Below are 22,864 nucleotides of genomic sequence, written 5' to 3'. Positions count from 1 at the left end.
GTTCTCTTTGCAAGCCAGGCACTGCTCCATCCCTGGCTGGGAGCTGGGGGGGGTGGAGGGGATCGTTCCCTGCTCGGACCGGGGCGCTGGAGGGTCTCACGGTGTCTCACAGGACTCCTCCGAGTCCTGTCTCAGTTTTGCGGGGGTCTCAGCCCCTCCACAGGACTCCAGGGCAGAGCATGGGAGCAGCGCGGGGCTCCCGGCGGTGTCACACGTGGGTTCCCCGGCGGGGCAGGGGGTCCCGAGGGGAGGGGACGGGGCAGAGGGGCCGCCCCGGAGCCGGCTGCTGGCTGGCTGGACCGCTGTCCCTCCTCCTCCCCTTCCCCTCCTCCTCCTCCTCCTTCTCCTCCTCCTCCTGCTCCTCGCTCCCTCTCTCCGCCCGGCGCCGGGGCAGCTCCCACCGGAGGCGCTGGGGACATGGGGCGGACCTGAGCCGGGAGAGGCGGTGGCGGAGCCCCCACCGGCACCGGCACCGGCGGCAGAACCGGCACCGGCGGCAGCACCGGCAGCACGGGCGGCGGCGGGACCGGGCACAGCGCGGCAGCGCCGGCGGAGCCGTGAGTATGGCCGGGGGCACGACCGGGGCACGGCCGGGGGGCACCGACACGGCCCCGGCGTGACGAGCATCCTCCGGGGCCGGCGAGCATTCTCTGGGGTCCTCGACCCCGGCTGGGCTGAGCGGGACTGGGGGGGATCGCCTGGGAGAAGCCCCCCCCCCCCAAAAATAAAACACAACCTTTGCTTGAACAGGAGAAGGAAAAAGGGGAAGCGGGGGCGCAGGGCCCGTCCCCCGCACAGCCCCGTCCCCGCTGCAAAGTTCGGGGGCTGCAAACTCTCCTCCGAGACCCCCGTGGGGGCGAGGGGAGCGCGGCAGGAAAGGGGTTAATCCACGGGCACCCCCCGGGACCCCCGTTCCACCCCTCAGGGAGGTTTCTCGCCCCGTCCCACTGGTGACCGCGGCTCCGGGTGGGACCCGTCCCCTTCTGGGTGCTCCGGGCCGGGAGCAGCGGGGGGCAGGCGGGCAGCCCCCCAGACGCGGTTTTGGGGGCTCACAGCGCGGTGTGCACGGACAGACGGACGCGCGGCGCTGGCGCAGACACGGCGGGCGCGGGGCCGCGCACACGCGCGCGTCCGCGGGGCTGGGGGCTGTTTGCGCCGGCAGGCGGGGGGCATGGCCCGGGGTCGAGGTCTCTGCACCTCGTCCCCATCCCTTGTCCCGTTCCTCATCCCCATCCCTGACGCCTGTCCCTCATCCCCATCCCTCTGTCCCCCCGCGGGACTGAGGACACCCTCGTGTCCCGCCGGGCATCTCCCACCGCCCCCCCAGGTGCGCCCGGCGGGGACGGAGGGTCCCTGTGGGGGTTCAGGATGGCTCCAGCCGGCCCTGCAGAGCCGGGATCCGGCCAGGAAAACTTGGTCTGTGCCGCTCACGGATGTTTTGCTGGTCCGAGAGCGACTGAGGTTGTTCTAACAAACCGCAGCCACACCGTCGCGACAGCGCACGGCCGGAGAGAGGGGCTGGGAGCGGGGATGAACCTTGTCACCGCTGTCGCCACTTCCCCATCGGCCACGGCGGGTCCTTCGAGCCGCGTGTCCCACCCGGCCGGGGCGGGCTGGGGGTCTCGGGGGGGCGAAGCTGCTGCACAGCAGAGCCCTCCCGGCAACGGGACTTGTGCCGAGGGGTCCTGGGGTGGCTGGCGGGGCTGTGGGTGCAGGTATGGAGGGGTTTGGGGGGGTTCAGTATAAACCTCGGCTCAAGGAGCAGCTGGGAGGTCTCATCGGGGACCTCCGCAGTCAAACACCAAAGTTAGTGGCGGAAGAGAAAACCAGGAGCTGCGTCTCCCAGGGAGCGGTAAAGGAGAGGGTTTAGTGCGAAATGCGCAAATAAACACAAAGCTTTGCTTCTTTCCACCTCTGCCTAATGATTTCCAGGGTTTTGGTGCCAGGGAGGGATGATGCTGCCCAGGAAAAATTACAGACCGTGGCCGTGTATTGTTCGAGTCTCAGTTACATCTTGTGAAGTACCTTCAGCACAGAAAACACTTGACTTCCAAAGCAAATCTGGAGTAATAGATTTTAGGAGTGAAAAAGGACCATTAGCTCAGCTAATGTGATTTTCTCCATAGCACAGAGCAGATAATGTCCCTCCCTTACTCTCCTATTGAGCCAATAACTCGCGTTTGTAATTCATGCAATTTCCTTTTAGTTCAATTTAATTTTGCTCAGAATCCCTTCTGTTGACACTGATACAGTACTTTTTCTCTCTTTTTGAAAGCCTGCGATTTCAGAGGCTTTGTGTTAAAAATAGCAGCTGTCCTTTGACAAACGTGGGCAGGCTAAAGACAGTTTTTCTAAATCATTTGCAAGTGACACATTTTCACCAGCATCTCCCTCCGTGCTTGTTATTTGTTTCCCTCCCGTGGCAGAGCAGCTGCCCTTGGCATCTGAGCTGTCACCTCACCAAATCCCTCCGGAGCAGACAAATAGGTAGGAGCAGAGACCCCAAATTTTTCGAAAATCCCTTTCCCTCTCCTGGTGCCATCGGGCAGCTCAGCTCCTCCTGCGGTGCTTTTTTTTTTACCCCGGCCAAGCCAGAGCGCCCAAACCGCCCCACCCCGCCGAAATCCCTCTTGCAGCAAAGTTTGTTCCAGGCGGGGTGTGACATGTCCTGGGGGGAATAGCTGGACTTTTTGTCTCCCTGCCGCGATGTCCATTTTCCGCGGGGGTGCCGGGGGAGCTGTGCCCTGGCACGTCGGGACGGGGGAGATGGAGCAGCTCGTAAACTTGTTATGTGCTGCAGGGGGTTTAATTTCGTTGATGGGCTGCAGAGGAAGGGTTTGTCTCTCGGTGCAGGGGAGCACAGTAAATCTACTCTTTCAGTGGGTTTATTTTTGTATTTGGTGCTTGGTGGGGTCTCCTGAACCAGTCTGGGGCTGAGACTCGCTGGGGCCGAGGAGTCGTTGGGAACCTGTGAGCAGGTCGGGGTGAAGGGGGGCTCTGGGAGCTGCCAGAGGTGTGTTTTGCACCCCCCAGGTGAGTGTTCTGGGGAGACATGGTGGGGGGGTCCATCCCTGCTGCTCTGCAGGTTGGTGAGTGCCACCAGCACTGGGGTGAGGGTCAGAGAAGTGTCCCTGAGCAGAGAGAGCACCCCTGGGCCCACAGGGGCTGCTGCTGCAGGAACTGGAAGTTTGCTGGTGAGCAGATGAGGTGGCAGAGCGAGTCCCTGTGGGATACAGTGGGATACTGGGCAAGCTGGGTCCCCACTGCTGTCCCAGCCCTCCATGTGCTCGGAGGATGCTCAGGAATCCTCAGGGATCCCCTCGGGCAAACAAACAAACAAACAACCCAAACAAACTTGGACGGGTGTTGCTGTGGTGCTGGTGTCACAGCAGCTCGGCTTTTTGGGGGTCTCTCACCGCTGACCCAGTGGATCTGGGGGGTTGTGGACCCTCGGGGTGGGCAGAGCCCGTGAGCCCACGGCCCGCGGCCTCTCTCCGCACGAGCGGGTGGGCCCCGCTTTGTCCGGCTCCGTGTTCCTGCTTGCTCCAGCTTTCTCCCATTGTAAACACCTCGGGAGTGTTTTGTGCCGGGCTGGCTTTGTGTGTGCACGTGGAATTGCAGAAATCCAAAAAGCTTTTCTCGCCCAGGGACCACCTTTCAGCGCCGCCGCGGGCGGTCCTGGGGACGCGCTGTCGCTGCCGGGGCCGCTCCGCTCGGCCTTTACACCCTGCGAGTTCCCAGCCGTGCCAGCAAAATGCACTCTGCCCATTTTCCTAAATAAATACGTTTATTGGAACAAAATAATCCCCTCACAGGCAGGGCAGTTGTTACCTAGAGCCCGTGATGCCGTGGAGGAGCCGGCTGCCCTCTTTTGTTCTCTCCCGCGGCCGCGGAGCAGGACCAGGGATGAGAGATTTTCATTTCACGGAATCACAGGGTCACTTAGGCTGGAAAAGGCCTTGGAGATCATCACTAACCAGCACTGCCAAGGCCACCACCCTCGGCTAGAAAAGAGTGAGGGGTCAAAGCAGCTTCTTTTTGTGAGTCTGAGGGCTGCTGGGTCTGGCAGCGGGGCTGACGGAGGACGTGGGGTTGATGGAGGAGCTGAGGGGGCTCAGAGGGAGCTGGGGGGATCAGGAGGAGCTGGGGGGATCAGGGCTGATGATGGAAGAGCTGAGTGGATAAGGGCTGAGGATGGAGGAGCTCGGGGATGATGGAAGAGCTGGGCTGGGGGCTGATGGAGGAGCTGGAGGGCTCAGGGTTAATGGAGGAGCTGGGCTGGGGGCTGATGGAAGAACTGGGGGGGCTCAGGAGGAGCTGAGGGGCTCCAGGCTGATGATGGAGGAGCTGGAGGGCCCAGGGCTGATGGAGGGGCTGGGGGGATCAGGGCTGGTGGAGGAGCTGAGCTCAGCAGGAGGGAGAGCCCAGAAAGAGCCCCGGGGTCGGGCGTTCCCCGGCTGGGGGTCCCCTGCAGCATCGCGGCCACCCCTGACCAGCCAGGGCTGGGCTCTCCTGGGCTCTGCTGCTTTATTTCTCACAAACTTTGTGGCGTTTTTGGTTTCATTGCACTGCAGGGAGGAAGATTTGGGCCACTGCGAAGTTTTGTATGATGCATCATTAATTTCCACCCCATTTTAACCCAGTAGAGAACACGCAGAAGGGAAATAAATTAGTGCAGCTTGTGACAGTCCTGCCAGAAAATGTGCCTGTGCCTTTACCCCATCCTGTGCCTTTTGGGGAGTAACTTCAGGAGTGGAATGTGCTCCCTTGGGTAGAGCAGCCGTGCCCTGGGAGCTCCCCATGGCTGGGTGCTGCTGGTGCTGGGCTGAGAAGTGCGTGGGCTCCTCTGGCACGAGGAAACTTGGCAGCGTCCAAGGCATCAACTTTTGGAAAATTTTCTGCTGCTTGGAAGCCCTCCTGCCTTCCCTCCCTCCCTCCCACTCCGTGTCCACCTGCTCCAGGACCACATGTCCCGAGCTGGAACCACTCCAGCCCTGAACAAGGGCTCTGCTGAAATGGCCTCAGCCCCTTCGCCCCCGAACACCCCACCAGCCCCCTGGACCCCAAATGTCTCTGCAGCTGCTTTGAGCTCAGATCTGTTGTTTTCCGAGGGAAAAGCCTCTCCTGTGAGCACTGCACTGGGGGGAAGCTCCTGTCCCTGCCTCCTGTCCCGCAGCCCTTCGGCTGCAAATCAGGAGATGGGTCTGAAATATTTGAAATTCTGACTCTCCATAATTTAATGCTCCATTAGCAGCCAGGACTGCTCCAGGCATGTGACTGTTATAAAAGATGCAGGCGGGTGGCCGGGCAGCCTCCTGCCACCTACCCCGGGTCCCTTATGAGAGAGGGACAAGATAATTTGGCTCATCATTAAAGTCACCTGAAGACCCCTGAGAGTTCCCACCAGCCCTGGCCAAAACCTGCTGGCCCCAGTTATTGTTATTTTACTCCTGCCTGGTGAAGGCACCTCGTGGCTGTTCGTCCCTGGGCAGAAAGAGAAAAAGGTATAAATTAAATATAGCGAAGAGAATCGAAAGAGCACGAGGCAGCAGCGAGCCCAGCGGGGCATTTGACCCTCTTTGCCTGTACAAAATGGGGTTATCAGGAGCTGGAGACTCACAGGAGAAGGAGGAGAAGGTGCAGAAGTTGGTGGGTAGAGATTCATGGTGGTGTTTCCACTCGGTGCCGGGGCTGCGGCCGCCCCAACGCTGCCACCCAAAACTAGAGCTCTTTGGGCATAGAAGTCAACCTGTGCTGTTCAGTGGGGCTGGAAGGGCTGAGCACGGGCAGGTGATGTGATGGTAGGAGAGCAGGGACGGAGCAGGGGCATTTCCCAGCAGAGATGAGACGTTTCCTGGCACGCGTGGCACAACAGTCCCCTCGGCGCTGTCACCACGTCACCGGTGTCTGGCTGGCTGTGGGTTTGCAGTGAGCAACCTTCATCCCCTGCAGTCCTCCTCCCTTGTTCTGGCTGGGTGTTCTGGGTCCAGTTTGCAGCCTTGGTCAGAGCCTGGAGAAACCACTTGGTTACAAAGCTGAGCGGGGTGACGGTGTGGGTTGGGTGAGCCCTGGGCTCCCACCTCTGCTCTGCTCCCCACGCCGGCTGGAGAGGCCACCAGGGAGCCAGGCCCCAGTGCTGGCCACCCCCTGTCCCTCCTGCCACCACCCCAGGCTGCTTTGGCCCTGCTGTGTCCCTGTGGGATGCAGAGAGGAGAAGCTCAGGGTGGGGAGAGGATGGGCTGAGGTCTGTAGAGGGGCTGGCACAGGTCACCCCTGGTGTGCCCACAGTGGGGACGTGGGGCAGCAGGAACTGGGGACCACCCAGGGAGGTGAGGGGTGTGAGGAGGAGTGTGAGGAGTGTAGGAGGCGGGCAGGAAGGTCATTCCCCCCCAGCAGCCCCTCTGGGTCACCTGCTGAGAGCTGAGCTGACGTGGGAAGGGTTTAGAAAACCCTCTGCCCCGGCCCAGGGTGGCAGCCCTGCCTGCTGCCTGCTGCCTGCCCACGAGGGCAGGGCGTAGGGGAATGCCAGAGCCAGGGGAATGCCAGAGCCCAGGCTTATCTTTTGTCTGGAACAATGGAGGGCTTGGCCCTATTGTTCTCATTTCACGCCCAGCGGAAAGCGGGTCCCCTGGGGCAGAGGCTTGCACGGGAGCGTGCCTGGCTGCAGGAGGGGATTTATGGGCAGGGACAGGCAGGGCTGGCAGGGATGGGCGAGTACAGCAGGCTCTCCCTAGCCAAGCTGTGCTGAGTGGCCCTGTGTGGGGGCTGCTGCCCGTGGGAAACTCTGCCAGTGAATTCCCCACAGGGAGACCCTTTCCTGCTCGTTTTTCTTGTGACACGTGGATTTTAGGAACAGGTTATTTCGGGGCAGATCCCCAGCGCTGCACAGTGCAGGCTGGAGGACCCATCTGTACCTGTGCAGGCTGGGCAGAGCAGAGCAGAATTTACTTTCCTTGGAGGCTCTCGGGCTCGGATTTGGGTTCCCAAGTGCAGCACCGGCCTCTGGGCTCCCGTGCCTGGTCCTTCCCGCTGCATTTCCTCAGGTCCTCGGGTCCATCCTGGGGACTGGGTTGGGGAACACACATTTTCTCTGTGAGGTTTGTGTGTTTTCAAGCTGGTCCTGGGGGCTGGGCACCAGGGGAACAGGCACCAGGGGTGCTGGGAGTGCCTGGAACCAGCTGTGCCCGTGGCATGTCGGGATGCAAAGCACAGCCCCACAGCCCCTCACGGCCTCCTCCTCCCTTCATTTAGGGGGGCAGAGCGGGGCTGACCCCCCTCCCCACGGGCTCCCAGTGCCATCTGCCATCACAGCAGCCACATGTGACCTCGCCAGGGTGGCATGAAATGCCTCCGGTGCCTTTTGTTGTCCCCGTGGTGCCCGAGGGCCTCAGCAGTGAGGGGCAGCACAGTGGGAGCTGCCTGTCCCTGCCTGTTCCTGCCGGGAGCACGGCAGGACGTGGGGGCTGGAGCTGCCAAAGCCCCTCGCTGGAGGCTCAGGGACCCCGGGGGAAATCGGGATAGAGCAAGGGGGGGATGGCACAGGTGCCACCAGGCACAAAGAGTCCCTTGTGTGCTGTGGGACACGGGGAGCCCCGGGCTGGCTGGGGGCTGTTGGACACCCCCTCCCAAACGGGGAGGGCTGGCAGCTTCCTGCTGGTGCTCCTTGTCTGTGCTGGGGTTTTGTTGTGCGACAGGAACTACCCCTATGGGTCAGTAAAGCCTTGTACCCAAATCTCCCTGCTCCCCCAGGGGAAGGGAGCTGGGTGGGAGCTGCATTTCTTGGGATTTAGTTCCTCCAAATCCACGGGGGAGAGGAGGGATGAGGTGCAAACCCGACCTGGTGGGGTGGTCTCAGTTTGGAGGTCGCTGCTGTTGGATCCCTTGGGTGCTGCAGCAGGATGGGTGATGGTCCCCTACCCCAGAGCTCGAGGTCTCTCCTGGTAGTGATAAAAATGATAAAAACAGCTCGTGCAGCTTCTCTTGTGAACGTGAGATGAGGCGATGCCGCTCTCAGCTGCTGCTGCCACCGGATGCTCTGGTTCAGCTGAGGGGGGATGAGCTGAATCCGCACCCCAAATCACCCTAAAACACCACCAAAACAACCGTGGCTGGGGGGGGCAAGTAAAGCCAGAAGCGTTTTTCTCGGGGGTCTCCACCAGCCCGGACTCCAGTGAGCTGAAGCCCAGCGGGGCAGAGCCAGGGCTGCCTTGGTGAGGGGGATGGTTTGGGGCGGGGGGGTTTGGGGCAGGTGATGAACAGCCACTGGCCCCCAGCACCCGTCCCTCAGGCTGCTTTCTCCTTCAGGGGTTGATGAAGGCCCTCGTGGGGCAGCTCTTGACACACCAGCAGAAAAATCTGCTGCTGGAATGTGAAGCAGCACCAGCAGCTGGAGCTCCCCGTGCCCTGAATTTGGGCAGCAGCAGCTGAGGGGGCGAGTGGCTCCACAGAGCCTCTGTCCCTCCATGTCCCTCCATGTCCTGGCACGTGGCAGCTCAGGCACAAGGATCTGGTTATTGCAGCTCAGAATCCCAAACAAAGACACCCCGAAGGTTTCCAGGGCACTGGTGTCTGTGGGATGTGGAGCAGAAGCACAGCCCCATGATTTTTGGGTGCCACTTGTGAGGGGCACCAGGGCTGGCCCTGAGCATCCTTTGGTGCTCACCTGTGCTCCCAGCTCTCCTGGGAAACACAAGATGGGATTGCCCCCCACAAAGGGGAGCCTGGAAGAATAAGGACTTTAGTGGAAGGTGTCAAATGGCACGAGAAGCTCTGGGGTGGGGGGTTATGGACGGACCTGGGGCTGAAATAGCAGCAGGTCCTGCGTGTGCCCAACACCACCCTGGGGTGGCGAATGGAAAAAGGGTTTGGAAAGCTCTTCCCTCCCAGCAGCCCTGGCCGGGAGGTGCAGGGCAGGTCGTGGCGAGGTGGGTGAGCCCCGTGTTGGTCTTTTTTTCTGAGCAGGAGAGGAAAAGGGTCAGATGTCTTCGCCCTCCGTCATGCGATAGGAAAGTATTGTTTGCGGAGCAGCGAGTCAGCCGTGCCCCCCGCTCTGCCTGGAAACGCTGAGTGAGTGAAATTACACAAAAAACGACACCGAGATCGGCCTCCCTGATAAGCCCGAGGGCCGCTCTGGGGTGAGGGGAGGGCAGGAACCGTGAAGGAAAGGAGGGAGGCGCGCTCACCATCACCCCTCACCACCACCACCCCTCCCTGTGCCAGGGTCACCGCGCCAGGGTGAGTGAGTTGTCCCCATCCTTCTCCTCCTGGCTCTGCTGGCCTCCTGCATCCCAGGAAGATCTTCCTTTTATTTCTCTGGGTTTGCTGATTTTTAAAATTTCTCGCCCAGAATTGATCGATTGGTGCAAACTGGGGAGTGGGGAGATGGAAGGGGGCGGCGCGCTGGGGGGGATTGGAGGGGGTTTGGGAGCCATCCCAAGGATCTCTGCTGGATTCCAGGGATCTGGCAGCTCCCCTGACTGCCCACCACCCCTCTGTGGGCACTGGAGGAACTGTGAGGCTGATCCCACTGTGGGGCTGATCCAGCCCCCCGGGTGCTGGGTGCAAAGGCTCAGGGCCCACCAGCCAGACAGGTTTTGCTGCTGATCTTTGCATCTAAAACTTCTTTTAAAAATTGTTTCTGATGCGGAAAAAAAAAAGGAAAGAAAGAGTAAACACCCATTTTCCAGGGTGCCAGGCTGCCCCTGCATCTTCCCTCCTTAATCTGCTCTGATGTTTCTGGGTTTCCTTGGCTTGTAATGCAGGGAAGGTGGGAAGGGCAGAGGAAAAGGGATGCACGAAGAAGGAGGGCTCTGGAAATGTGGAGATTGAGGGGGGTTGTACTTTTCCCTGGAGGTTCAGACCTGCAAGGAACGGGATTTTCTGGGAGGGGGATTTTCTGGGAGGGGGATTTTCTGGGAGGAGGGATTTTCTGGGAAGGGGAGTTTGTGCTTTCAACACTTCTCCCCCCTCATCCCTGCCCACGCTGCCGCTCAAATCCCAGCAGAACACTCCTTCTGCTGGACACCCCCTTTTCCTAAGGATCCTTTCAGCCACATGACCCTCCCTGGGCACAAACCCATCCTCCCGCAGAGCCGGGGGGGTAGTGCAGGGAGCGCTTTCCCCATGGATGCGCCTCATGGAGTGGAAGGCCAACCCCAAACCGCCCTGCAGACTGTCTGGTCCCGAGGCCAGGAAACGGGAATGACCGGCGCGGTCCCGGCCGGCACGGGGGCTGTCCTGGGATTGTTCCTGTGCCGCCTTCCCCGGGGCTTTGCACGCTCTTAAATAATCCCAGCGCCGCGGAGTTTCCTCCGCTTCCCCGATGAGATCATTCCCTGGCCAATAAATCCCGCGGCCGGGAAGTTCCACCTGAGGTTCAGTCGGATTTTTTTTTCCCCCCTCCCTATTTAAAGCCTCCCTATCACTCATCCCAGCAAAAGGAAAAAAAGGAAAAACGTGTTTGGGTTGTGGCTGTGAAGGCAGTGGCCCCAGGCCAGGGGAAAGGATCCAGATGCCTCTTTGTATTTGATTTTATTTGGATAGTTATGAACCCGCTGGCTGGGTTTTGTCCGTGTCCTAACGCAGCCAGGGTGGTGGGAGGCAGCATCCCTGGATTTTGGGTTGTGGAGGAAAGCCCTTGTGTTCAGGGGAATGTGTGAAGGGAGAGGCTGAGGAATCCTGTGGTCTCCTGGGGTTCACAGGTGATGGAGGACATGGAGCATCCATGATGCAGGATATGGAGCATCCCATTAAACAACCCAGATCCTCCTCCTCCCCCTGCCACAGCCTGAGAATTCCTCCCTTCCTCCCTGCCTTGCACCTAAGTGAATTTAGTGATTGATAGGGGGTTATTTTCCCCTCTCCCCTCAAGTTTTGAATAGCAGGATTGATTGGATTCCCCCTCAAACCTCTGGAGTTTCCTCTGCTGGCTGCGTCAGGGAGAGAGGCATCTCATTAGCAGTGCTGGGTATGGCCTGGAGGCCTTTGGAGGAGGCAGGTTGGGCTTTTGGGGATAGAATTAGTAAATGCTGGTTGTCATTGCTTTAGGGTTAAATCTTGCAAGCGCTGTGTGGCAATAGGAGACCTGTGTGGCTGCTTTTCATCTTGGCAGATGGAAAATTGATGCTCCCCCGCACCCCAAAAATCCATAACGTGTCAGTGCTGAGGCTGAGGCACCTCTTCTGGGGGTGAAGGGGGAGAGATCCCCCTGTGAGGGCACCAGGAAGGGGGTCCCACATCCCTGGGGAGGGGATTGATGGGATGTTGGGGTGCTCAGGGTGGCACATGCAGAGGGGTGACCCCCCTGCTCCTTCCTGTGCCGGCTGTTCCGGGAGTTTCCATGATGCCAGTGCCCTCCCCGCGGTGTCACCGCTGTGCCCTGACCCCGTGGAGACGTTTCCGGAGGCCGTTATCCTTTGGGGGGAGAGAAATTCCTTCAGGGAACTGCTGGTGGATGGAGGTTGGACAAAGCCCCCCCCGTCTGTTTTGTGTGGACGGAGGGAAATCCCAGCCCCTGCTCACGCCAGAGCTTTTCCCACAGGACCCCAGGTCTCACTGGGGTGGAGAGGGGCAGTTGGGGTCTCTCTGGGGTGGTGATTATCCATTGGATACTGGTGGGCAGGACATGCCAGGCAGTTCACATGGGCACTTCCCACTACCCCTCTGCCCCTTGGGGCATCACCCTCCCCAAAATCCCCCCCTGCCCACCAAAGGTCTCCCCTCTCAGCGCAGGTTTTGCAGCTTTTCCGGCCCCCTGAGCTCTCGGCAGCCTCTGGGCAGAGGGAGGTTGTGGCTTTCCGTGGGAGCGCCGTGGGCAGGTGAGATGTTGTGAACATCTGGGGATGGGGAGAGCGCCGGCCCCCAAAATTCAGAGCGTTTCCGCCGCCGCCGCAGCGCCCTGGTTTGTGGGGCAGCAGCAGGGTGGGGACACAGCCCTGCCAGGGAACACGTGTCCGTCCGGGACACGAGGAGATGTGGCTCTCACATGGTGGTGGCATTGCTGGAGCTGAAAATGCTCAGCACCCTGATGCCTTTTGGGTTTAAAACCTGCTCTTTCAGAAGCAACCCCGGCGTCTGACACTGTGTGGTCCAAGTCCCCCGTGGATGGATGGTGGGATGCTCTGCCTCCCTGGGGAGGGATGGCAGCCCCGTGAACTTCCCCCTGGCAGGGACAGTGGCCTCGGCCATCCCTGGCCATCCCTGCCCGGGGATGGGGGAGGAAACCATCCATTCTTTTATGTGTGAAGGGACGCCGGGCGGAAACGCTTGGAAAGGGCCCCGAAAGGACATTCCAAGTCTGGCAGGAAAGCAGCCCGTTTGTCTGGCAGGAGAAGGGCCATTGTCTGTGCCGGTGGCCGGCCGGGATTCCTCGGGTCCTGCTTGGAAGAAGAAAACGTCCCGTGTGTGTCTTATTTTTTCCTCTGCCCCCTCTCCCGGGGGTCGGGGGCCGCGGGTGCTGCACGTGGCCGATGTGTGAGCGCTGCCAGTGTTGATGTCTTGGCTCCTCTGGCGTTTCCTCCTCGGGCTTTTGGCCTGTGTTTGCCCCTGGCTGGGTTGGTTACCTGGGCCAGGGGCTGCTGGGATGGGTGGGGGTTTTGGGGTTTTTTTTGGGATGATGTTGGGAACCACACTGGGCTCCTGAAGGGAAGAGTCGCCGTAACCCACGAACTGAGAACTTTGTGCTGTAACTGGGAGGGAGGACAGCAAAAACCCCAAGAGCCTGGTCAACCTGATGGGCAGGTGAGGGCAAAAATCCCCAAAATCTGGGCAGCCCAGCTCCCCCAGCCAGTTATCCCAGTCCTGCCGTGCCTGGGCAGGGTGGGGGTTTGCTGGCACCTCGTTCCCCCCCCGGCCTTTGGAGCTGTTCTGCTCCACACAAACGGGGCCGATAGGATCAGGGCTGGCTGGCAGGCAGGAAGGGTGGCTCGGCCACCCGGAGAATTGCAGGACGTGCTGTTCAGGGGTACGAATGGGGAGAGAAAGGCTGTTGCCCTCCCGAAAATCTTGGATTTGCTGGGCTGGAATTTGGAGGCAAGGTGGGCAGTGCAGCCCCCCAAGGCACTGTGTGGGGAGGAAGCAGCCCAGTGGGTCCATCCCTGAGGACTCTTGGCTCCTGAGTGGGGCTGTTCGGGTCCTCCAGGCTGGTCCTTCACATCCCAATTCCATTCCTTCCCTTCCCCTCCACCCCGCATTAAATGGGGAACATTAAAGGTGAGGATATTCTGTTTTTAGTCCTGGTGCCAAGGCGATTGTTCCCTCCCTTTTGTGTGCCCCAGGCAGCCCCGGAGCCCACACCTGAGCCCTGGGCACAGGCACCAGCCTGGAACAAGATAACGGGGCATTTTCTCCTTTTTCCCTTTTTTTTTTCTGTTCAACAGACCGTATAATAAATCCTCAATGAGGCCTCTTTCAAACAGGGCCCTATTAAAGCACTGGCCCCATTTTAAGAGTAAACTTCCAGTGGCACCGGGAGGTTAAACACAGTGGGAATGTGACCTGCTGGAGGGTGGGACGGGGCTCTGTGCGTGTCCCAAACCGAAGGTATCGGTGCTGTGGTACTGATGCTGCTGCCCCTTTGCTCGGGCAGCATCCCAGCCCCGGGAGGGAGGGCAGGGATGCGGTGAACAGGGATTTTTGCCTTTAAAACCCCCAACAAGCCTGGAGGGAGGGACCGGCTGCACTCTCACACCTGAGGGTCCGAGGCAGGAAAGCCCCCAGGGCGAGATGCTGCAGCCACACCTGGTTTTCCCCACCTGTAGCACATCCAGAGCAGCCTCCTGAGACAAATCCCACCCTGGGCACAGCTCCCCGCTGGCCGCCTGCCACCACCTCGTGCCGTGCCCGGTCCCTGCCGGGGCGGGCGGTGGGTTTTGGGGGCCCGAGGTGGGCCGGGGGCAGGAAGGGGCGGCGCGGGCGGTGCCGCAGGATGCGGCAGCCCCCGGGCCATGCCGGGCCGGAGGAAGCCCCCGGGGCCGGCAGAGGTTTGTTCAGCGGAGGGCAAGGGAACTGAGATTAAAAAAAGCCCCGCTAAGATCAGAAAGGCTGGCGCGCACAGTGCCCTATTGTGGAGCTGTCACACTTCCCTTTACTTTATTGCTTTTGTCCAACACCCCATTGTTCCACTTCCTTTTGTCCCCTATTCACAGCCCTGGCTTTTCATTACCCAGCCGGCCTTGTTGTTTTCATTTCTTTTGTTTGAAGTTCCTGAGAGGAAGGTTTTATTTTCAGCGGTTTGATTAATTCGCAGCTTGAGCTGGGCTTTGTTTGTTATGTAATTGCTGCCCTGAGCCCGGCTCAGCCCCCCTCCATCCCAGTTTGCACCCCCAAACCGGGTTCAGGGTCTCCTGATCATCCAGGGGCTGTGGGGAGGCGAGAGGGTCCTGGTTTTAGGGTGCCAGCCCCCAGGCAGGATGCCATCCCCATCCCACCTCGGCAGCCCCTGTGGTCCCACGGCCCAGCTCCTGGCAGTGGCCGATGTAAATCCCTTCCTTAACAGCCTCCTTTTCCCATTATTCCTGCCTGAAAGGAGAGCTTTGGGAGGGTAGTGCTTGTTCCCATTCTTGCTGTGTGGTGTGAGGGTTGGTGGCCCCGAGAAGGCAGATTCACGTGGGCACTGCCCCGTGCACAGGGCTGGTCCCGGCGTGCCTGGCACTCACTCTTGGATACCACCCCGACAGCCCCGGAGGGTCCAGAGAGCTGGGGCTTTGCAAGGAACTGTGGCACATTTTTTGGGCCAGACCCCACTGAATACCAGCTCTGGTTGTGCTTGGGGTCCCCTGGGGTGTCACATCACCCCCCATAACACCCCTCCATCACCTCGGCAGTGCCCATCGGGCAGCACCAGGAGTTGGATTGGCACCCACGGCCGTGCTGGGGAGGTCAGGGAGAGCAGTCCCAGGCCCAGCCCCTTACCCTGGCCGGGGCTCAGCCGGTCCCAGCTCCGTGCTGTGCCGGGGACTCCCGGAGGAGCAGCTCTGGTGGCCGTCCCAGCCATTGTTCAGCAGGACCAGGATTTCCATTTCCCGTCGGAGCGGGAAACCTGCCCGCTGTCCCACTGGCTTTCTAGGCACGGCTCCTGGTTCAGGCAGGGGGAACCCGGGCACCCCTGGGGTGCTGGAGCGGGTCTGGCACAGGTCTCTGCCATGGTGAGCCTTGGGTTGCCCCATGCCAGCTGCTGAGTGAAGCACGAAGGCACGTGCTCCTGTTATCCCTCAGTCCTGGACCTCCGGGTTCTCCTCTTTGGGGATTTGTTGCTCCACTCCCTTCACAGCCCAAAGTGTGAAGGCTTTGGTTTTATCCCTGGGTTTTGGGCCCCAAATCTGCAAAAACCTGAGCTTGGGAAGCTTCAGGAACAAGAGCTCAGCTGTGGGTGGCAAAAAGCAGGACTGCTGTGGGTGGAAAAGCAGCACTGTGGGGCACCCCAGCGTGGGGCCAGGCTGGGAAAGGGGTGTCCATGTCCAGGGGTGCCCCTGGCTCTGCTGATGGCCCTGTCACCCCGCAGGATGTCCATGAGGAGCCCTGTTTCCCCCCACCTGGAGCTGGATGGAGCGGGCAGCATGGTGAACTGCACCATCAAGACGGAGGAGAAGAAGGAGGGTGGTTACGAGTCCCCTCCAGGGGCTGCCCCCAGTGCTGAGCCCTGTCCCAACGACCCCCCAGGGCCACCACCGAGGGACAGCACTGACACCCAGGCCCTGCCACAGGTGGGTCCCATGGCTGTGACAAACAGGGTCCTGGCTGGGGTCCCGCAGGGCTGGCACAGCCCTGTGGGCATCTCTGCTCTGGAGGTGGGCTCCATCCCCTGGCAGAGGGGGGGGCTGTTTCCCTGGGCAGTTATTCCTCATCCTGAGGAATCCAAGCTGAAACCTGAAGCTCCCCCAAAGCTTTTCTGGCTGCTATTGATGCTCTTGGTCAGCGCTGGGGTTTGAGCATTTCACCTTTAACGTGGATCCCCCCCACCCACCTCCAGATGTGCTTCATCCCTTCAGCCTCCCTTTTGCATTGCTCTCGGGTTTTCCCTGCCCCTGACCAGCAGCCTCAGCTCTCCCACTCCCTGTGGTGCCTTCTGAGGGGAAAAGAGCTCAGAGGAGCTGGACAGGCTGAATAAATTGTAGAAAACTCCAGCAAACAAGTCGTTAGGGTGCGGAGAGCAGCGCTGCTCTCAACCCGGGCAGGGGGAATGTGCCTGGTAGAGTGTGTTCGAGCCGGGCTGGCTCTGAGCATCCCAGCGGCCCAGAACCTCCTGCCTGGACAGCTGGGGATGCCCCTGTCCGTGGGAGCAGTGCCCAGCGAGCTGTGTGTGCCGCAGGAGTCCCGCTCTCCCGCCGGGGATGTGCCCGAGCCCCGGCGCTCCGCCTTCGAGCCCGCCGGCAGCGGCCAGGACAAGCTGGACTTCAACAGGAACCTGAAGGAGGGTAAGAAAGGTTCATGAGTGGCCTCTTGGGGTCCCCTCCCGGCTCCCTTCAGGCTTCCTGGTATTTTTCCAAAAGTGCGGGGTGAGAGGAACCACCCCCTGTCATTCAGAGCCGTGGGCTGTGCTCACCTGGTTGTCCTTCTCCTCTCCCTCTCCCTGCTCCCCCAACCCTGCTCTGCCAACACGGACAGTGATGCCAACCATCGAGAAGTTGCTGTCCAGTGACTGGAAGGAGCGGCTGCTGGGCCGAAACTCCGCCGAGTCCAAGGAAGTGAAAGGTGAGGTCTGTCCCCAGCCACCCACCTGCACCACCTCCCTCCTGCGCCCCGTGCCTGGACTGGAGACACAGCATTTCCCACCTTAGCAGGAGGGGAAACGTCCGTATTTCGTGTGGGTTTGGTCGTTTTTAATTTTATATATTTTTGGGGTGAGCATTTCTGGTGGTAACTCGCCTCTGAGTGCACAGAGGGGGTGGTTCAGCACATGATCTTTCTGCCCCTCACTCATTAGACCTTTCCTGGCCACGTCTCCTACTGTGGTGGAATCAGGGGCAGTGGGACTTCTCTGCCTGCCCAGAAACCCCCCTGTTTTCTGTGCCCACCCCAAAGAGCCCCCATCTTTCTCCTTGGTGCTGGCAGGACGAGGGTTGAAAGGAGATGGGAATTGCACCCCTTAAACAATCAAACCACATGGGGCCCTTCTCACCCAACGGTGCTGCCGACACCCTTCGCCCTCCGCAATCCCCGAATCTCAGCCACTTGCTCTTTCCCAGGAACCCAGGAGAGCCTGGCAGAGAAGGAGCTCCAGCTCCTTGTCATGATCAACCAGCTGTCCACGCTGCGGGACCAGCTGCTGACGGCCCACTCGGAGCAGAAGAACATGGCCACGATGCTCTTCGAGAAGCAGCAGCAGCAGATGGAGCTGGCGCGGCAGCAGCAAGAGCAGGTGGGCTCGGGGGACCACCCATCCCTTCAGGGATCCCTTTGGGATCCACTGGATGTGGGTGCAGGACCAGGACAAGGACCATTAGACCCCCCTGGGAATGCTGGGGGGTGGCTTTGGCCTTGGGGCAGTGGGATTTCTGCCTGCCCAGAAACCCTCCTGTTTTCTGTGCCCATCCCAAAGGACAAGGGTCAGAGGAGATGGGAATTGTGCTCCTTAAAATAATTAAACCACACTGGCTTCTTCCTGACTGTGCCCACTGTGCTCCTTGGACACGTATTTTTCTTCTCCCATGGCCTGTGCAGTGCTGAGGGCAGGGGAACACCCCTGTCACACCTCAGGGTGGGGGGACACATCCCTCCCAGCCCACTTCTCTCCCTGTGCCCCTCGAGGTGGCCCAGGGGCAGCTCAGCCCCTCCTCCTGCCCTCCCCACAGCCCTTGGACCCTCCACAGACCCCTTGTCTCTGTTTTGGTGGTGATGGGTGTCTCGTCCTGGGCTGGAGCCCAGCTCAGCAGTGCCATTGCTGTCACTGACCCCCACTGTCCCCTCCACCAGATCGCCAAGCAGCAGCAGCAGCTCATCCAGCAGCAGCACAAAATCAACCTGTTACAGCAGCAGATCCAGGTAAAGGCAGGGGACACCTCCCCACGTCCCCTTCCCCGTGTCCCCCTTCCCGTGCCGGAGGATTGCAGCCTCCTCACGTCCTTATGTCCCCTCCTGGGTCCCGGCGAGGGGCCATCACCCTCCTGCAGTGTCCCACAGCGGTTCTCTGGTCTCTCTGCTCCTCTCCCCTCCAGCAGGTCAACATGCCCTACGTGATGATTCCTGCCTTCACCCCCAGCCACCAGCCCCTCCCCGTCACCCCCGACTCCCAGCTGGCACTGCCCATCCAGCCCATCCCCTGCAAACCAGGTGAGAGGGGTCCCCTGGGGCTGCCCCAGCCCTGCGGGGTGGCCTCGACCTCGAGCCCACCTCCCTCACCCCCCAACCCTGTCCCTCTGCTCCCCACAGTGGATTACCCGGTGCAGCTGCTGCACAGCCCCCCTCCTCCCACGCTGAAGAGACCCGCCGGCCCGGGCCACCTCCAGATGCAGGTACAGCCCCAAAGCACCTCCACACCCCGGGCTGGGGGGTTTGGGGGCTGTGCTTCACCCCCACCCCCTCCTCTGCCACAGGAGACCTCGCAGCCGCTGAACCTGACGGCCAAACCCAAAGGTTCCGACCTCCCCAGTGCCTCCAGTTCGCCCAGTTTGAAGATGGGCGGCTGCCAGTCCCTCACGCCGAGCCACGGGGCCACCAGGGACCTGCAGACCAGCCCGTCCAACCTGCCTCTGGGTGGGTTCACCGATGGGTGCTCCTGTGCCCTCCCCTGATCACCTTTGGGGACAAGTGACCCCCCTGCTCCCAGGGGCACCTCCTCCCCGGGGTGACCTGGGTGGCTGCTCCGTGCCACCCCTCGGGGCACGGCGGTGACAGCCGGGGTGGGATGGGTGCTCTGGGGGCAGTTTGGAGGAGCGGGTGCTGGTGCTGATGGGTGCCCGTGCCGGTGTCCTGCCAGGGTTCCTGGGCGAAGGCGATGCCATCACCAAAGCCATCCACGACGCGCGGCAGCTGCTGCACGGCCACGGCGCAGCCATGGAGGGGTCGCTGGGCAACCCCTACCGCAAGGTGAGGGTCACCCGAGGGGTGGCCACCGCCCCCTCTCCAGTCCTGCTGTCACTGGGGTCCATCCATGGGCAGGTTCCCTGGCTGGGAGCTGCTCCCTGACCGCACTGTCCCGCAGGAGCACGTCGGGATCGATTCCTCCCCGGTGAAGGAGCGGATGGAGGAGCCCCCTGCCCACCGGCTGGACGAGGCGCTGCTGACCTGTGAGATGGACGGTAAGGACGGCCCAGAGCACCGCGGGGACCCCGCACAGGCTCCTTCCTCTGAGCCCCGACCTCATCCGGGGTCTCCCTCGCAGGCTCCCGGCACTTCCCCGAGTCCAGGAACAACAACCACATCAAGCGGCCCATGAACGCCTTCATGGTGTGGGCCAAGGACGAGAGGAGGAAGATCCTGCAGGCCTTCCCGGACATGCACAACTCCAGCATCAGCAAGATCCTGGGTGAGTGCTGGGGGACTGGGGCAGGACCCCCTCTGCACCCCCACGGGGGGATGGACACAAGATTTAGATGACTGGGAGTTGTTCCCTGGACATCTCCAGCCCAACAGGACTCCTGAGTCCCATCAGGATGCTCAAGGCTGTGCCCTGCTGACTCTTGAGCGTCTCCAAGGATGTTGCGGCTCTCGCAGCTCCTCCAGCTCCCTCCCAAGCTGGTCCAGCTCCAGCCTCCCAGGTGCTGAGCCGAGGGGATCAATCCCTGGGGAAGGTCAGGGTTGTTGAACACTGTTCCAGTGTTCCTGGAGGGCTGACTGTGGCCCGAGGCTCCCACTGGCTGTAAATCCAGGTGCTGTTTGCACACGGGGAGTGGTACCAATGACTGGCATTAATTAATTAGTGCTGTGGCGGGTCCATCCCAGCCGGGAGCCGGGGTCCCATCCCTCGGGCAGGGCGTTAAGGGTGCTCCACTTCCCTCCACGCAGGTTCCCGCTGGAAATCCATGTCCAACCAGGAGAAGCAGCCGTACTACGAGGAGCAGGCGCGGCTGAGCCGGCAGCACCTGGAGAAATACCCCGACTACAAGTACAAGCCCCGGCCCAAACGGACCTGCATCGTGGAGGGGAAGCGGCTGCGCGTGGGCGAGTACAAGGCGCTGATGAGGAACCGGCGGCAGGACGCCAGGCAGGGCTACGTGATGGGGTAGGGACCCTCAGCAGGGAGGGGGGTTTGTGGGGTAAGGACCCCTCACCAGGCAGGGCTACGTGATGGGGTAGGGACCCCTCAGCAGGGAGGGAGACTTATAGGGAAATATACCCCTTACCAGGCAGGGATATTGGATAGAGTAAGAACCCCTTAACAGGAGGGGTACTTACAGGGTAATGACCCCTCACCAGGCAATGACTCCTTACCAGGCAGGGAGATGTGATAGGGTAACGACCCCTCACCAGGCAGGGATGCTGGATAGGGTAACGCACCCCATAGACCCCCCAGGGGGCTCACTGGGGTGTCCATGGGGTGGGTGCCCCCCTGGCACTGATGGGGTGGGTGTTCTCCTGATGCTCAGGGGGTAAGCACCCACCTGGCACCCCTGGGGTGGGTACCCCGGGAGGCAGAGGGAAGGGGTGGGACCCCTCCACGCCCCGGTCAGTGATTTGCACCCCCCTGTCCCGCAGGCCCCAGGGCAGCCAGGTGCCCCCCGGCTCCTCGGACGTGCTGTACCCGCGGCCCGTGGGGGTCCAGCTGCCGCCCCCCCTGATGGAGCACTACCTGCCCCGCAGCGTGGACCCCAACATGCCCGTCATCGTCAACACCCGCAGCCTCAAGGACGAGGACGGTGGGGACGACGGGCACTCGGTGGCCGACGGGGACATGTACCGCTACAGCGAGGAGGAGGACTCGGAGGGCGACGACAAGAGCGACGGGGAGCTGGTGGTGCTGACGGACTGAGGGGGGCACGGGGGGCGCTCGGGGGGGGTGGCAGGGCTGGCTGGCACCACCGAGGAGGTCCCAGCGTCTCCTGCTGGGATGGGGCTCGGCCGAAGGGAGCGTCGCTGCCCGCCCGCAAGCGGGTGCCGTGAAGGCGGGCACTCAAATTTGGGTGGTGGTGAGCGGTGGGGCTGTGGTTGGGATGTGCTGGTGGCACTGGCAAGGTGGTGAGGGCTGGCTAGGCCTTGCCCCAGCGGCATGGGGAGCTGAGGCCACCCCGCTTGCCGATGTGGGTGCCACGGCTGCTGCGTTGTCACCCCCGGAGGGGACCTGAGGGTGTCAGGCTGCAGGAGACACTCCAGAGCATCTCCCAGCCCTCCAGAGCCTGTGGTCTCACAGGGAGCCTCACCTGCAGCAGGTGCCAGCCCACTGCTGGGACAGGGGATGTGGACACGGGATGGGGACACGCTTGTCCCTCGCTCAGCCCGGCCTGACCTCCCCGCCGCGGTTCCCGCTTGGTCTTTTGAGCCTGCCAGCAAATTCCCACAGAGCCATTTTTAGCCCTCGCCTGGCCGGAGCTCCAGCCAGGGCTCCTGGGAGCCCTTTGTGCTCCTGACAACTCTGGCCCACTTTGTAAATAAAGCAGGGGCTGTTCCTGCTGTGCCAGCCCCCGGCCCCTGCCCTGGCTGTGGGGGGGCCCTGCCCGTCCATCCCTGGGCACCTCCCAGAGGCTGCACCTGAGACCTGCACGGTGAGACCACAGAGGGAGGGGAAACAACGGCCAAGAGAAAAAAAGAAAAAGTAATAATCATAAAAAATTACCTTGTCCCAGTCAGAGCCCGTTCCGGGGGTGTTTGGGGTGAGGGGTCGCTGTGCAGGGGAGGGGCCCAGGGGTGAGTTCAAGGGGTCCAGGTGTGTGTGCAGTGTCTGGGTGTGCATGAACAGTGTCCAGATGTGCATGTGCAGTGCCTGGGTGTGCATGAACAGTGTCCAGATGTGCATGTGCAGTGCCTGGGTGTGCACACGTGGTGTTTGGGCGTGTGTCCAGGCGTGCACACACAGCATCTGTGTGTGTGTGTGTGTGTGTGTGTGTGTGCACAGTCTGTGTGTGCAGTGTCTGTCTCTGCACATACCGAGTGTGTGTGCAGTCTGTGTGCATGCACAGTGTCTGTGTGTGCAGTCTGGCTGTGTGTGCAGTGTCTGGCTGTGTGTGCAGTCTGCCTGTACACTCACACTGTCCCTCTGCACAGGGTCCGTGCTCCTCCCTGTGGCCACAGCCAGAACAGTCTCCATCTCTGACTCCAGCCTGGCACCGAGGGGACCCAGCTGGGGACACAGAAGCAGCCGTGTCCCCCCGGGCTCCAGGCTGCAGCAGATGGGGGGGGAACCCGCCCTGAAAAGGGGAGGGTTGCAGCAGACCCCTGTCCCCAGCCCCAGGGTGGGGGTCTGGAGCAGAAACTTTGCAGCATCAGGGCCCTGCTGCTCCTCTGCCGTTGGGACATCCTTTATCCAAGGAGCACCCTCACCTGCCCAGCAAACACCTCTGTCCTCTCTTGCCCTTTGCCAGTGCTTTATTTATTCCCCCTCCCTGTGCTGGGGTCCCCGGGGAAGGGTTCCTTGGGGAAGGAGCCCCAGCTCCCAGGTTAGGATGGGCTGTGCTGCAGAGGGACTGGAAGCAGATGTGTCCCACAGCTGCAGCTTTTCCTGTCTCTTCCATTTATTTTTTTTTTTTAAAGATTGTAAATATAGATAGAGCTTTATTTTGTTAATAAGACGATGAGTAACTTAACCTGTATATTTCACATACCTGTTTACAATCGTCCCCCAGTCCCCTGGCACAATAAAGATCACTTTTTGGAGCAGAGATCTGGGCCTGGACTTTACCAGTTTGGGGTTGAGGGCTGAACGGGGAGTCCTCCAGCAAGGGGCACCTCCAGCTGCAGAAGGGTCAGGAGCACCCCCAAGCCCCAGGGATGCACA

General features: G+C 61.1%; 1 protein-coding gene across 1 annotated transcript; it reads left to right on the top strand.

The window, feature by feature from the left end:
• Positions 1 to 511: 511 nt before the first annotated feature.
• Positions 512 to 21,991, top strand: SOX13 (SRY-box transcription factor 13). The gene is made up of 14 exons (XM_039382328.1): positions 512 to 557; positions 15,500 to 15,701; positions 16,307 to 16,412; positions 16,603 to 16,689; positions 17,184 to 17,356; positions 17,911 to 17,979; positions 18,153 to 18,267; positions 18,367 to 18,449; positions 18,531 to 18,690; positions 18,914 to 19,023; positions 19,139 to 19,235; positions 19,319 to 19,462; positions 19,942 to 20,158; positions 20,632 to 21,991. Exons 2-14 carry the CDS (start codon positions 15,501 to 15,503, stop codon positions 20,903 to 20,905), a joined length of 1,836 nt encoding a protein of 611 aa, XP_039238262.1. The 5' UTR covers positions 512 to 557; position 15,500; the 3' UTR covers positions 20,906 to 21,991.
• The last annotated feature ends 873 nt before the right edge of the window (positions 21,992 to 22,864 follow it).

Source organism: Pipra filicauda, unplaced genomic scaffold, assembly GCF_003945595.2.
Source record: "Pipra filicauda isolate LSUMZ 115617 unplaced genomic scaffold, ASM394559v2 scaffold264_size1072897_pilon, whole genome shotgun sequence".
In the NCBI taxonomy this organism is placed as follows: Eukaryota; Metazoa; Chordata; class Aves; order Passeriformes; family Pipridae; genus Pipra; species Pipra filicauda.
The sequence above is the reverse complement of the archived record's forward strand: the minus strand, read 5'-3'. Positions and strand labels throughout refer to the sequence as shown.

Excerpts from the sequence above, each read along its gene's own strand:
- SOX13 (XM_039382328.1), top strand. The coding sequence starts at position 15,501 with ATGTCCATGAGGAGCCCTGTTTCCCCCCACCTGGAGCTGGATGGAGCG. Across the intron at positions 19,236-19,318 it reads GCTGACCTGTGAGATGGACG|GCTCCCGGCACTTCCCCGAG; the intron begins GTAAGGACGGCC and ends TCTCCCTCGCAG. Across the intron at positions 20,159-20,631 it reads AGGCAGGGCTACGTGATGGG|GCCCCAGGGCAGCCAGGTGC; the intron begins GTAGGGACCCTC and ends CCTGTCCCGCAG.